This window comes from Muntiacus reevesi, chromosome 5 (assembly GCF_963930625.1).
Source record: "Muntiacus reevesi chromosome 5, mMunRee1.1, whole genome shotgun sequence".
In the NCBI taxonomy this organism is placed as follows: Eukaryota; Metazoa; Chordata; class Mammalia; order Artiodactyla; family Cervidae; genus Muntiacus; species Muntiacus reevesi.
Genome location: NC_089253.1, coordinates 66,628,610 through 66,645,351, shown reverse-complemented (window position 1 = coordinate 66,645,351; position 16,742 = coordinate 66,628,610). Strand labels below are relative to the sequence as shown.

General features: G+C 37.9%; 1 protein-coding gene across 1 annotated transcript in view; it reads left to right on the top strand.

Moving 5' to 3' along the window:
- The window catches only part of USH2A (usherin), a 905,205-nt gene that overhangs the window by 399,705 nt on the left and 488,758 nt on the right, over positions 1-16,742 (top strand). The window contains exons 30-31 of the mRNA XM_065936753.1: positions 2,965-3,078; positions 5,187-5,348. Coding sequence (XP_065792825.1) covers positions 2,965-3,078; positions 5,187-5,348 — 276 coding nt within the window. The remainder of the gene's footprint in view (positions 1-2,964; positions 3,079-5,186; positions 5,349-16,742) is intronic.

Genomic DNA, 16,742 nt, shown 5'->3' with positions numbered 1-16,742 from the left:
CAAATCCTTTGACTTGTGGATCACAACAAACTGTGGAAATTTTTGAAAGAGATGGGAATACCAGACCACCTGACCTGGTAAATCTGTATGCAGGTCATAAACAATAGTTAGAACTGGACATGGAACAACAGACTGGTTTCCAGATTAGGAAAGGGGTACATCAAGGCTATATATTGTCACCCTACTTATTTAGCCTATATGCAGATTACATCATGAGAAATGCTGGACTGCATGAAGCACAAACTGGAAACAAGATTGCCAGGAGAAATATCAACAACCTCAGATATGCAGAAGACACCACCCTTATGGCAGAAAGTGAAGAAGAACTAAAGAGTCTCTTGATGAAAGTGAAAGAGGAGAGTGAAACAGTTGGCTTAAAATTCAACATTCAAAAAACTAAGATCATGGCATCCTGTGCCATCAGTTCATGGCAAATACATGGGAAATAGTGATAGACTTTATTTTTGGGGGGCTCCAAAATCACTGCAGATGGTGATTGAAGCCATGAAATTAAAAGATGCTTATTCCTTGGAAGGAAAGCTATGACCAATCTAGGCTGCATATTAAAAAGCAGAGACATTACTTTGCCAACAAAGGTCTGTCTTGTCAAAGCTATGGTTTTTCCAGTAGTCATGTATGGATGTGAGAGTTGGACTATAAAGAAAGCTGAGTGCTGAAGAATTGATGCTTTTGAACTGTGGTGTTGGAGAAGACTCTTAAGAGTCCCTTGGACTGCAAGGAGATCCAACCAGTCCATCCTAAAGGAGATCAGTCCTGGGTAGATGGAAGGACTGATGTCGAAGCTGAAACTCCAATACTTTGGTCACCTGATGTGAAGAACTGATTAATTTGAAAAAAACCTGATGCTGAGAAAGATTGAAGGTGGGAGGAGAAGGGAATGACAGAGCATGAGATGGTTGGATGACATCACCAACTCAGTGGACATGAGTTTGAGTAATCTCTGGGAGTTGGTGATGGACAGGGAAGCCTGGTGTGCTGTAGTCCATTGGGTCACAAAGAGTCGGACACAACTGCAGACTGAACTGAACTGAGCTGAGTGATCTTTAAAAGATAAAAATCATTGTTTAATAGCAGAGTGCAGACAGAAACTGGATTGCAATGATCACATAGCTTTGGCTGTCATGGCACTGTGCTAGAGTTCTCTCCTATGTCTCTGTGTTGAGAACATTATATTCCTAAACTCATTTAATCCTGATAGTAACACTTTGGGATGAATATTGTAATACCCCCATCTCATAGTCCTATGATACTGTATTATTCCTGTGAGACCTCTCCTCCAAGATAGGTGCTATTATTATCTATCTGCAGTGCCTTAGAAGACTAAGGCACAGAAATCTGATCAACCTGCCCAAGCCCATACCATAAAACAGTAGTAGAATTTGCATCTGGACCCAAGCAGTCTTTCCTGAGCATCGTTGCTCTTAATCACAAAATCCCTACATGTTGAATTTGCAGATGTATGCTGTAAGCCTTCCTTTAAGACTTTTGGAGGAAGAGAAATAATCCCTTTTTAAAAGGTGAGTTTAGATAGTGGGTCATGATCTGGGAGATTCAAGAAATGACAGTCACAGTGGCAGGAGTGAGAGAAAGCAGAAGGTGACAACATGAAGGTGTTTTGAAATCAGAGCAGCATTTGGCATGAGATGGTCACGTGTGTTGTGTGTCAGTTCGTTGGCTTCCTGGCATCTTTGGCCCCGGGCGAGGATGGTGGTGCCAAATGCAGCCGAGAGGGTTGCGTGGCCCAGGGGGATGCTTGGGGAGCTGCTAGATTCATGAGTTACAGGCAGTACTAGGGACCCAGGGCCAGTGTGAAGGGCCAGAGCAAACAGGGGCTGTGGTCTTTACTTCATCCTGGTCTTTGCTCTTTTAATTTCTTTATCCTTTCTATCAGGGAAAGGGAATAGGCAAACATGCATTTTAAAATTTGCTGTTGAATGATGAAAGTCATCAGCTGTCACATTATAACAATCAAAGTTTACTCAATGAAAGGATACCATGAGTAGAACCATCTTTTTGTAAGCATGATGACAATCCATGTGATTGGGGATAAAAACAGCTCTAAAAGCCACAATGAAAAACATGGGTGAGCAAATACACAAATGATATTTTTGATACTTCCTTAATTCAGGGGATTAACTAAATAAAGAGCTTCTGTCTTGATTACAAACACCAGTAAACAAAATGTGCTTTCATTTCTGCAGGCACCTTTAATTGCCGAACAAATCTTATATATCCACCACCAAATCAGGTTAATTCAACACTTCTGTGGGCAATGCTTCTGTTTAAGGCAGGTGTCTTAATTAAATAAACTAATAATTTTGCAAGGAGAAGTACAAAAGCATAATTATCTAATTGGCTAATTGTTCAACTGTGTGGATTTGCATATTCATTTTAGCTGCAACATGAATAAATAGTTTGTATACATGTATCCTACTGTTAAAATAATGAAATCACTCTTGGGAGTAGCATCTCCTAACATGTGTTAATAGATGTCACATAAGATGGACTCTCTAGCTAAACACGGTTGAAAAATGCAAGGTAAAAGAAAATAAAGTAGTTTTGTTTCCCCAGGAGAACTAGGATCCCAGAATGGGATGGTGTCTGTCTTTGCTATCAGATACACTGGGTTCTGCTCTGTGAACTATATGTGGAACTCCCCATTTTTTCAGGAGAAACATCTCAGGGCATTAGTGTTCTGAGAAGTTCGTTGGGAAAATTGCTATTTAAAACTGTCTTAACAAGAAGTTGGTCTCACAATTTTTTCTCACTAGTTGCTGTATTCTACAATCAACACATGGGCAGGAAAATGGATTTAAGAAGCATATGTTTTTGTTTTTTATCCTCTGTGCCTCTACCTTTTTATCTCACACATATACACACACACAGTACTCTTCATGGCTTAGGGTAAATATGCAAACCTCTCTTTGTCCCCTTTTATTACAGGCATATTGACAGGCTTGCTACCCTTCAAAAACTATGCAGTAACCCTAGCTGCTTGCACTTTGGCTGGCTGTACCGAGAGCTTGCATGCATTGAACATCTCTACTCCACAAGAAGGTAAAGTAATTTCAAAGGTCTTGACTTCCACATTTCAGTCATGAATAATAAAATAGGAGAAGAGCTAAATACTGCAAGGCCATTTGCTAGAAAACCCCAACCTAATTTGATGACAAAGTGCATTGCCAGGCCATAATTGCTCCATTTTTTGGGGGGGTGCGAAAATGAATCAAACTCCATACCCTTTAATGACATGCATCTTTAATAGCGGTAATGCAGATTAATGGGCTTTTTAATTGCTGTTACATTGTTCATGCAAGAGCCTTGTCATTAATATGAAGCATCTGAAAGATTAATGAAAGCTTCCTCATTTTACTATGGCTCAGAAGTAAATCTAGAGACAGTCTGACTAAAAAGAATTGATTGTATGGCACAGTATGAAATTGAGAATCAAACGGTTGATTTCCATGGTCTCTTTTAACTGCTAAACACCAGCATGGGTAACAATTATTTCAGTGTGATGGAACCTCCAAACGCCAATCGAGGCGTTATTAATCATGGCCCAGTTCCCTCCGATTCAAGCCTCACTTTTGTTGTATGTGGAGCTTGCAAACTGTTGGCATAAATTAATGTTTCAGAAAGCTTACATTAGGAAGGCAGTGGGAAAGAGAAAATATTTTAGCACTCCAAAGTGAAAGCTTTGCTCAAGCATCAGAACACATCTCTTCAGGAAATAACAGCTCTCAAAACATTTAAAGCATTGTTACTTCGTATTTCTCTCTCCCGGATGAGACGGGTTACACATTTCTCTTGCTGTCTAGCTGTAAAGTTATTCAGGAGATTTAAAAGGTTGATCTTTAGAGGAAAAGAGGCCACAGTCTCCCTCTGCTTCAGTATCCATCCATTCCCTTTCCCCACTTCTCTTCCTCCCACCCCACCCCACCTCTTCTAAATCCTTAAAGCAAGAACCACTCACAGAGATGTGTAAAGAAAGGCAATGGTCCATCTGGTATAACCAGGACAGAAGACAGAAGTTTGCAAAACCCTTCTGGTGACCCTTTGTTCTTCCTGCCTTGCACCTGGCCTCACCAGAACCCTCTCATCCAGCCTACAGCATTGGTGACCCGTGTTCTGTGTTTTCTCGACGTTCACTCCATCTGGTCTCCCAGTGCCAGCACTTTTTCACAGTGTGTCTTTGCTTCTGCTGAGGCACGTATAATCATCCCCTTTTCTCATTACTTCCACCAACTCCAATATGGCACAGGCCATCCTATATCTCACTGTTTTCTCTTCATCCACTACATTCTCTGACCAGGTTTTGCCTGGGACCCTTCAAACCTACTTCACAACTTGACCCCAGAGGAATTCCTACTCCTCCAGTTCACCACTTCCTTCTTGTTATTTTCCAATTTCTAGATTTTTCTTAAATTTATTACCAACTTACCAAGCTATAGGTATGGTTAGGATCATTTTCTCTAAGTTTTTTTTTTTTTTAGTTTCTGAGATTCCAATTTATTGGAAATGGACATACACCCTTTATTAAAAAACAATATAGTTTTCATGTATAATAAATTTAATTTATGCTGTGCTTTATGGCTATTTTTATGGCTGCATATAGGTTTGTTATATCAATTATGGGCCACCTAGCATTGTTCATGTTAGATCAAAAGCTCCTTAAGGGTAGGGATTCTGTTTAGTTTGCTTTGAAAGGCATAGCTCCAAGTAAAGATTATGGATTAGTAATACTATTGATGAAGTGACACAAGAACCAGTTAAGTGAACTAATATAAATACTCACCATTTATGGCTGATGCAAATTTTCATAAATTCAAGGCAAGTATTTAGTACTAAAGCAATTACTGATAAGATACCCACAAATCAGGGACATTTCCATGTATGGGATGTCAAGTCTGCTCCATTGGTTTGGGTCCATTATTGGTTTACTGATAAGATACCCATGAATCAGGGACATTTCCATGCATGGGATGTCAAGTCTACTCCATTGGTTTGGGTCCATTATTGGTTTACTGATAAGATACCCACGAATCAGGAACATTTCTATGCATGGGATGTCAAGTCTACTCCATTTATTGGTTTGGGTCTGAAAAGTTTAAATTAGAAACATAAACTAAAATTATAATCAATAAGTCTTTTTATTTTTCCCACAGCCCCACAACAGGTTCAGCCACCAGTAGCCAAATCCCTTCCCCATTCTTTGTTACTCTCCTGGAATCCACCCCAAAAAGCAAATGGTATTATAACTCAGTACTCTTTATACATGGATGGGACGCTAATCTACTCAGGCAATGGAGAGAACTACACAGTCACAGGTAAGACTTCTGTAGGTATTAGTAAGTAGTTATAGTCTATATTAAAGTATATGTACTTCCAAACTAATAAATGTAAGATAACTATAAACTATAATTTACAGCTATCTGAGAATGCATATTTAAAAGTTGGGTTACTTAAGTTTTGTCTCCTGTTAAATCACTCAACTTCCACGATCTTTGTAGTTACATTGCCCTGACAGTGAAGCCAAAGCTGGAGAAATGGAAAAGGGCTTGTATTGACTTCCTTCCCCCAAGGCTGTCTTACTGTGTCTTCTCTACTGCTGACCCTGTTTCTTAGCTGAATCCTTCTACTAACATACCTTTACTCAAAGGGGTGCAGAGGGGGCTTTGGAAATGTATCAACACAAAGAGCTTGGCATATGATTCCCCTGCCTCCTACTGATCACAGGGTTGAAGCTGGGACCCAGTGTTGTTCCCAGTCACACTCACAGTGAACGATGATGTCATGTCAGTTCAACTGAGGCAGTGATGTCATTTCAAACAAATACCACTGGCACATGTTCATCCCTTTAAAATCCTCATGAATGTGGAATAATCTTAAGACTCAGAAGTGTGACTCAGTGTGGCCTAAATTTTAGACCATTTGGAAGAAACATAGTATATCTGCCCATGTCATATTATAAAGTGTCAGGACACTTGAGAAAGGGAATTGCTCAAAACCTTGTGAAACACAAGTGGTCAATATTATGTATGTTGTCTGGAGTCTGAATCATGTTTATACTTGTATGGTGATTATAACCTTATATATTGTGATATTTTAGATACTATATGTAACTACTAGGTGAGACATCATTAATCAAATATGGACTGATGGAAAACTGAAGTGTTAGAGATATTAAAAGTCTTCATGAAAGGTCACAACAGGCTAGAGTCAGAGACAGGATTAATTTTTAATGAATTCACTCCTTCACATTAGTGCCAGGTACTAAGGTTGTATGGAGAAGGGCATGGCAGCCCACTCCAGTGTTCTTGCCTGGAGAAGCCGGGGTCAGAGAAGCTTGGTGGGCTACAGTCCACAGGGTCGCAAAGAGTCAAACACGACTGAAGTGACTTAGCATGCACACACTAAGGCTGTGACAGAGACTCAGCCAGACATGGCACCCCGTTGCCCACCTTGGTGCTCATGGCTTTATGGCAGCACGCACAGACATAGGAAGGAGGAGCATTGGGGAGGGCTCTGCCGTTCATCCACCCAGTTGTGTTCTCAGAGCTCACACCTTTTGTGTCCTCCAGTCTGAGAGGCCTCCAAGCACAAGAACTATTGCTTTTATATTTTATTCATCATACTTGGATAGAATTCTGCAATACTTATTCTCTGAGGTAGGTATTATCCCTACTCCTAATTTAAAAATGAGAAAATTGTGGCACAGAAAGGTTAAGCAACTTGCTCAAGACCACACAGCCTATGAGAGTTAGACTTCGACACCATCTCAGGCATCCTAGTTATGATGAAGAGAATATGGTCTTAAAACCAGATACATAACTTGTGAGACTTAGTTTCTGAAAATATTAAATGGAGATAACTGAAACTTTCAGGATTTTGAAGAGAACTAGAGCTATAGATAAAACACCTAGCATGTTCTGAGTAAAATACATTTAGTCAAGAAAGCTAAAAGACAAATACTAAAAGTCAACTAAAAATAGATGACCCTTGCGCTAGGAATATCTGAAGGCATTATTTTAACTAAAAGTTATTGGCCAGAGAATTCATTTCAGTAGAAATGAAAACACATCTTGGAATGAACTTTGCCCACGTGTTAGTAAATATCATGCAAAGCACTTACTAGGACCAACTGTATCGCCATGTGTAACGGGGACGGCACAGCCTTCGGGCACACTGTAGTAGACACTTCCTACAAGAAGTCTTCGGGGAAGCCCCCGTATAAGTCAGGTGTAACCTTGCGTGCTCGCTGACTGCCTTTACGCCCACCTCACTTTTTGGTTTGCACTAGGGTGCTTGTTGACTTATTGTTTTGCCCATGAAACCAAGAGTATCGTAAGGACAGGGCTATGTCTGTCTTGTTCACGACTGCATTTCCAGCACTGATCAGAGGCAGTAGAGAATAAGGGAATGAATGAAGTCAAATGACTCCTGGGAACAAAGAAAGAGGATCACAAAGGGGTGAAGAGCAGGAATAGGGTGGGAAACAAAAAACAATAGGGAAAAGAGGAGGGGACATGTAGAAACCCAAGAAAAAGAAAGCAAGACCCCTTCCCTGTGCAAAGTGAATGCTGACCTCATCTACAGGGAAGTGGTGTGGCTGATGGCAGTTCTCAGAGTGTGGACCTTGAAGATTTCCAAAATGTACAAAATACTACATAAGGTGGTACTGCAAAGCCAGAAAATGAACAGGGTGGGGAAGAGAGGAGGCCTAAATTCTAACTGCTTGCTCATACCAGCTAAAAAATAATGCTAATTCTATATTATGTTGTCTTGAATCCTTAACAGACTCATGTAACTATAGTGTCTGCATTGAAAGTTCATGGCAAATGTTAGCATAGTGTAATAGATTCCTTAACTTTAAGAAAGTGGGGTATTTTTATAGTGCCCATAACCATCTTTTCTAGTTGCAATGATGATGGCTTCTTCAATGGTTTTCATCCTTTAGGTAGAATTTTTTTAAAAAATTTCATTGAAGTATAGGTGCTTTACAGTGTTGTACAGTGAAATGATTCAGTTACATGTATACATATATCCCCTCTATTTTGGATTTCCTTCCCATTTAGGTTACCAAAGAGCACTGAGTAGAATTCCCTGTTATACAGTGGGTTCTCATTGGTTACCTATCTTATACAAAGTTTCAATACTGTGTATATATCGATTCCAATCTCCCAATTCATCCCACTACCCCACCTTCCTCCCCCTGATGTCCATAATTTGTTCTGTGTGTTTATTTCTGCTTTGCAAATAGTTTCATTTGTACCATTTTTCTAGATTTAATATATGTGCATTAATAAGCAATATTTGTTTTTCTCTTTCTTACTGACTTCACTCTCTGTGACAGTCTTTAGGTTCATCCTTGTGTCTGTAAATGGCACAGTTTAATTCCTTTATGGCTGAGTGGTGTTCTGTTGTATATATGTACCACATCTTCTTTATCCATTTCTCTGTCGACAGATATTTAGGTTGCTTCCATCTTTGGGCTATTGTAAATAGTGCTGCAGTGAACATTGGGGTGCTTGTATCTTTTTTGAGTTATGGTTTTCTCCAAGTATATGCCAGGAGTGGAATTGCTGGATCATTTGATAGTTCTATACTGATTTTTTTAAGGAACCTCTATATTGTTCTCCTTAATGGCTTCACCAATTTGCATTCCTACCAATAATGTAGAAGGGTTTCCTTTTCTCCACACCCTCTTTAGCATTTATTGTTTGTAGATTTTTTGATGAAGGTCATTCTCTGATAAGACTCATAGCATTTTTTCTCCAATTCCTCTATTACTTGTTGCTTTTATCTCCAAATGTCAGAAAATACAAAGCACAGTAGGAATGCAATGTTAATCACTAAGGAGAGGAACTAAATCAAATCGATATTATAGGATTTAAAGTTGTATAGGATGATTCAAATGTTATAACTGAGGCCCAGAGATGTCAAGAAATCCTAGTCAGCAACTGGAAGAACTGATTCAAGTCTGAGTCTATCTGGTGTCAAAGTCTATTCTTCTCATCTCTATGCATTCTACTTATTGGACACATTTTATTATTTATCACAACTCAGAAAGGGAGCTGGAAACTGGTTTTAAAATCCTGAGCACCTGTGTTGATCTTCCAAGACTGCCATAACCAAATAGATTGGACGACTTAAACAACAGAAATTTATTTCTCACTCTTTTGGAGGCTAGCAGTTCAAGATTAAGGTGTTGGCAGTTTGGTTTCTCTTGGGGCCTCTCTCCTTAAGTTGCAGACAGCCAACTTCTCCCTGTGCTTCACGCGGTCTTTGTCTGTGTGCACCCCCGCTGTCTCTTCCTTTTTCTGTAGTAGCATCAGAGCCATTGGATTAGGGACCTATTATTATAACCCCATTTAACGTTCATCACCTGTTCAAAAGCCCTACCTCCAAATATATCCACATTAGGGGTTAAGGTTTTAATATGCAAATCTTGGAAAGCATAATTAAGTTCTTAACAGCATCCTGAAGTGAGTGTTTTCTCTATTAGCAAAGGCTGAATGCTCACTTTTCTTGAGATTCTACAACTTGCATGCAAGGTGAATATAATGGCCCTTTAGATCTCTTTCAACTCTAAGATTTTTGTGTTTGCAGTATACACTAAATTTTTGTTATTTATTTTTCAAAGTCCCCCTGCCCACTCAAAATCACAGAAAAGACAGGATGGGAGAGGAAATCTGGCCGTTTGAAGTGAGCCAGGAACAAGCTGGGGCTTCCCTGGCGGCTCAGATGGTAAAGAATCGGCCTGTAATGTGGGAGACCTGGGTTCCATCCCTGGGTTGGGAAGATCCCCTGGAGGCGGGCATGGCAACCCACTCCAGTACTCTTGCCCGGAGAATCCCATGGACGGAGGAGCCTGGTGGGCTGCAGTCCGTGGGGTCACAGAGTTGGACACGACTGAGCGACCAGGCACAGCACTGGAGCGAGCTGATGGAGGAAGCTGCTCTGGTCACTGGGTCTCGCCTTAGCTTCCACACGCACCTTAAACCCTGCCGTGTTCCACCAGATGATGTCTTATGGTGCAGTCGCGCTCATGGCGTGTCTCTGTGTCTGGATTGTTGTAACACAATGTTCTTTCCACACTAAGTTTGCAGATGGAACTTCTATCCTTTCCCACGAGGGCCGGTGCTGCCAGTAATAGCGAGAGTGTCCGGTCACTAAAATGAATCTCTCCAGTGCTGAAATGTCAATTCATAGAGAGACTGAGAAATGGAGGAGCATTCAGCTAGGTTAGAGAAATAATTGATAGCAGTTTTTAGTTATAAAAATGACACATGTTTACTGAAGATAATTTAAAACATGCAGATATCCCATCTTACAGATAGACGCTCTAATATTTGATGTAATTCCTTCTAGCACTTTATTCTTTTTAACAAAATTGAGCTATAATGTAAAATTTGGAATCCTTGCATGTTCCCTGATTGTGAATACATCCCATAGTATGAAGGATTTTTCTAGAAATATTTGCTGTATTCTATTTTTTGGATATACACTCATGCATTTAGCCACTTAAAAATTCAAAAGTTCCTGATTTATCTCTGTTTTAAATGTTTTGTGATAAATATTATCATACATAAATCTTTGTTTGCTAGATCTCTAAAAGGGAAATAGCTAAGTCAAATGTAGCAAACTTTTTCAGAATATTTGATATGCATTTTTCATTGTTTTCCAGAAAAATTAAGCAGAAGTAAATGCTATATCCTTATGTCTTTGACAGTTTTACAAGTTGAAAATATTTTTATTTGCACATTTAACTCATTATTTACTGCATACTTTTTGTATGATGATTAGTGGCTTATATTTTACTTTGATTTGACTAATCATAGTCTTGATGAGCAAAAATTTAGTAGGGATGAGGATTAGTTTTGAAACTTCTTTAAGAGCTGTTTCATACCATTTTTTCTGGTTTTAAGCATCTGCACTATTTGCAATTCCTTGCCTTCTATACCACAAAAAACTTTCTCAATAACTTGGCTTAATATCCCCTCCTAAATATTCAACGTGTCAACTTTTTTTTTCACTCTTACTCCATTTATTTGTAGCTTCCTTTTAAGTTTCCACATAGAACTAACATTCTTCTGCTATGTGTTAAAAAAAAAAAAAGAATCTTGCTACCATGGTGGATACAGGTCAAAGTAAATGCATTTCAATTCAAACGCCACTTAGCATCTAGGTGGCTGGAATGCTTTTCTTCTTTCTCTTAAATATGAAGCATTAAAAGTCAAAGGCAGCACTGCACCTTGAGTTAGTACAAAATATATTTAAAAATGCATACAGTTCAAATTTTTTGCCTTGCATAGGCCATAAGCTAGTAGAATGGTGGGTCAGTTATGACACTGAAAAATGAATCCAGTTAGAGAACCTCCCGAAGGCTGTTGATGTTTGCTATAATAAATAGCACATACTTTAAGTCAAACTTTTTCATTCTGTATTCAAAGGTAATGGATTTTTCGTAACCATAGTAACCTTGGTGTATTTCTGGATAAATACATGAGGTATATACATTCTGGTTTTATTTTTGAATATAAACTACCATATTATGTATTACTAATAATATGAAAAATAGGATGTAGGTTAGTATAATGACAGCTTAAACTAGTATGCATTTTTCTTCTGCAAAAAATAAATATTTATCAAAAGTATAGGTTCAATTAATTTTTCCCCCAGTTTTGTGGTATTCTGGTGGTGCCATTTATCTTTTTTTTGCAAGATCTCCATTAATCTCTTATTTCTGTCTCATAACAGATTTTTAAGAATTTCAAGGTAAAAACAATTGTGCTTTAAAGCTTGTGATTAAAAACAATATTGAAAGATTGAAGGACCTATATTGATATAACCAGCAGAGCTATTGTGAAGCCACTTAACATGTGTATATACCATATGTTCATAAAGGAGAAAAAAAGACACCTTTTGTGAGCCTGTTCACAACATACTTGGATTGTTTCAAAAATTCAGGCTAGATGGCATCCTGATTGATGATGACCATCCAAACTGTAGCCAACCAGATCATCCTCATTTTAAATGAGCACCGTACCAGAAAGTGGCAATCTTTAAGAAGTTTGTGAGATGGTTCACAGAAACTTGCAAAGATTTTGGAAACGAGGATAACAAGATGGTGGTCATTGGGAGAAGTATAACATGAGCATGACAAGGAGGTTTTTGTGACTTATGCTTATCAGTGAAGAAAGAAGAAGGATCCCTCAGTTCATCAGGGCTTATAAATACTAAAATTTCACAGAGGGAATGGTCAAAAGGCACTGCCTAAAATAATTAAATCTGACATCAAACCTTAAACCATGAATATTTTCAAGTGTAATGTCTTGGAAATATATAGTAGTCTTATGATTGAATAAGAGTGGTTGATTTCTAGCACTCTGCATCTCCATTAGGATCTGAGCTTCTATCACTGAGACAGTAACACAAGGATAAGAGTGATGTAAAGAGTGTGTGTGTGTGTGTGTGTGTGTGTGTGTGTGTGTAAGAGCGATAGAGACAGAAAGAGAGAGGCAGAGGCAAAGAGAGAGAAAAGGAGAGAGGAAAAGCAGATACAATACTAGTAAAGTCAGATAGTGAGCATTTATATCTTTAACCACTGAAAGTGCTAAAACTTTTTTTTTTTTTTGGCCTTATTTGCCAAGGTCAAAAAGAACCATGTATAAACAGAAAAATAGAAATGTTCATCTTGAACCTTCCAAACACTTAAGTCTTACGATGAGACGTTTATGGTTAAAGAAGCTGGACTGCTTATGGCACAATAAAAAGCATTTAAAGGTTAGGTACTTTGAACCAAGCATCATAAGGAACCTTATCAACACTACAAATTTGAGTTAAATTATATTCATTTATACCGATGCTTTATGAAACATATTTTCGTAGCAAAATAAAATTTTGCTTTAACCTTGATATTTTCTTTCATTTTGCATCTTTGAATACCATAGTGCAGTGATTCTAAATCACTGCTCTCACATAAAGTAATGTTACTGAGGGGAATACTGTTAACAAGCTTGAGTTCTAACCCATAAGGCAGAGCATCATTAAGACAGAGCCTGGGAGGGTTTCCAGGTAATGCAGTGATCTCATCTATGAGTGATGTTGCCTCCCTATTACAAACTAAGTCATACTTTTATGCCCTTTTGATGTCACAGACACATAGCATTAAATTGTAAAGTCTAAGAAGCCTTGAGGATACAAAGGGGAAAAAACCAAATAATGAAAAGAAGTGAAAGCCTTCAGAGGCCAAGTTACTAAGTGATCATAGACTCCAGAAGGGCTGCTTAAGGCTTAGCAACATCCCAGATTCTTGGGTTAACAATGGATGCTTTACTTTTAATTTTTTTATTGAAGTACAGCTGATTTCAATTTAGTGCCAATCTCTGCTATACAACACAGTGACTCGGTTACACATATATACCCACTTTTTTAAAATATTCTTTTCCATTATGGTTTATCACAAGATATTAATATAGTTCCCTGTGCTATATATTGGACCTGGTTATTTATCCAGTCTAAATGTAATAGTTTGCAATGGATGTTTTACTTTAAGAAGTCCTGTTCACTTAGTAATAAAGGGTCAAGTGAAATGAAATAACTTGTACAAAATGTTTAAATATCAGTTGTGCTTGTAAACAATACAACCAAAGTGTCACTCTTGAAGATGCTTCTGCATTGCACAAGTGTGTGAAGAATTATGTTTACATTTATATTTTAAGATTTGTACCCAATTATTACCTGTGATCCATTAACCTAGTTGATGAATATTATACTTTTAAATGATAAGAAAAGGCTCCTGATTTGAAGGGATTTCAGAGGATTTGTGGGTATCAGATTCAGTTTAAAAAGTAGTGGAGTTAAATCCTGAAAAGGATGAAGGAATCTTTCCTTCCATTGAGAGTTTTGTGAATAGAGCCTGCCTGCTATTTTGAGCATTGAGAACTGCCATTGTTTTAAGTTTATTTCTTAAAGCTTCCTAATTGAATGATAAGTTCACACTAGAAGCACATCTGAAGTATCACCTTGAAGAATATTCTCAAAGTGAGCACATCCATGGACCAGCACCCAGATTAGAACACAGAACATTATTGGCACCCTAGAAGCTTCCTACTTTTGCCTTCAAGTCTTATCTCCTGACTCAGGTGACCACTTTCCTGACTGTTTAGCATAGGTTTGTTTCACTGTTCTTGTACATAGCATGAATGGACTCAGACTGTGTGTTCTTTTTTGTCCCTGGTTTCTTCTGGATAATGTAGGAAGGAGGATGAATCAAAGGAGTGATGTTTTGTAATCCTGCACCTGTATCCTGAACCCTCTGATCTCTAGGTTGTGACTATGACAGTGCCAGAGGTTGCCTTTCTGCCTTGCAGAAAGGCATTGGAATATTTGTAAAATGAACCATCTACCTCATCCACCAAGTCCAAAACTGAGAAATAATTATAGAAACACTTCTTCTAGGAAGTTAGAACTTAGCAAATGAAATCATTGGCCTGTATACACCAGCAAAAAACTTCTACATATCCACTAGTGGAATCTTGTGTGACCATACAGCTTACAGTGCTATAGAAGAACATTTCACTACTATATTTACCAACAAGGAACTACTGAATAGCAAAGGGAACTCAGCTCAATATTCTATAATAACCTAAATGGGAAAAGAATTTGAAAAAGAATGAATACTTGTATGTATATAACTATATCACTTTGAGCATACCAGTTAGTTACTATAACTAACACATCATTGTTAATCAACTATATTCTAAAATTTAAATAGAATATAATATTTAACAATGTGAAAAGGTGTTAAACATTTAATGGCATGTATTATGTGAGTCTAAGTTAGTAAAATATATGTGTATATACATGTATCTATGTATACATGGATTTGTATATATACTTATATGAATATGTCGGTCTAGGAGAAGGCAATGGCACCCCACTCCAGTATTCTTGCCTGGAAAATCCCATGGATGGAGGAGCCTGGTAGGCTGCAGTCCATGGGATCGCTAAGAGTCGGACACAACTGAGCGACTTCACTTTCACTTTTCACTTTCATGCATTGGAGAAGGAAATGGCAACCCACCCCAGTGTTCTTGCCTGAAGAATCCCAGGGATGGGGAAGCCTGGTGGGCTGCCGTCTATGGGGCCGCATAGAGTCGGACCAGACTGAAGCGACTTAACAGCAGCAGCAGGAATATACACCAAAGTCTTAACAGTGGTTATCTCCCAGAAATGGGATTCTAGTGTTTCATTTCCTTGTCTCTGAATGAGTTGCTTTGTCTTTAAATTTATTACAGTTCAGTTATTATAGAGCTGAATTTTTGTAGTATTTTCCTCATTTTAATATATATATATAATAAAATTGGTCAAAAGATGGATATTTCAGGACTCTGATTGCCTTCACTTATCAACATGTATCTTTTAGTTCCCCATCAAAGTGTTACACATATTTGATGACCTACTTTAATTCCCACATCTTCCTTTGACTCACAGATTCTTTCATATTATTTTCCTATAAATTTGTCACTTGAATGCATTCTTTTTAGCAATATTAACTTATTTTAAAGGTGATAGACCTTGATTCCAAAGAAAAGTATAGATACATTGAGTACGGTTCTCATACTGCTTTTTTTCATAATCTCTACAGTAGGTACCATAGAAATAAGAACCCAATTGGCATCTGATAATCTCTTATTGGATTGAGCTGAAATGAATTGAAAGTTGAAGAAACACTGAGAATCAGTAAATTAATATTTTAAAGTAAATGACAACAAACACTGATGCATAATTCAGAAGTAATTAATATGCTAAATGTGCTAAACAGTTTTAATGAGGAAGGCTGTTCCTCTAGCTTCATAGAATTTTTCATTTAATTATCCAATATGTAGTGAATTATTTTTTGGTTAAACTACTTGCATAGGTTTGCTAGGACTGCCATAATAGAGTATTGCTGGATGGATTAAACAATAGAAATCGATTGTCTCAGTTCTAGAGGATGGAAGTCCCAGAGCAAGGTGTTGGTGGGGGCTTGGTTGCTTATAAGGAAGAATTTGTTCCATGCTTCTTCCTAGCTTTTGGTGGTTTTCTGGCAATCTTTAGTGTTCTGTGACTCGTAGAAGCATCCCCCCAATCTCTGCCTTCATCTTTACGTAGCATTCTCCTCGTGTGCTGCCTGTGTACAAAATTCCTCTTTTAATAAGAACACAAGTCATATGGGGTTAGGGCCCAACCTGATGCCTTCATCTTGACAATTACAACTGCAGTGACTCTATTTTCATTTAAGGTCATGTTCTTGGGTATTGGGGGCTAGGATTTCAACTTATTAATTTTGAGAGTATACAATTCATCCTGAAATTCTATTCTATGTATTTGATGGCTGTGATTAACACTGTTATAAAACTCTCTCAAATACCTCAAACATAATAGAAAATATAAGGCACCTGATAAACATCAATTTAAAAATTTATATACCCCATGAAGCAATGAAACTTATTTAGAAAGAAGATAACCACTTTTATCTGGAATGGTTCATTCATTCAATGAAGATTATTCAATGTTATTAATGAATATCATTAGGAATATTATGATGTAGACTCTTGATACTTTTCTAAACATTGAGGATCCAAAGGATAACAAAAGATGCAAAGGCCCTGTCTCATGGAGCTTACATTTCAGTGGGAAATGGTTAGAGAAGGCTTCATACTCTTTATAGGGTA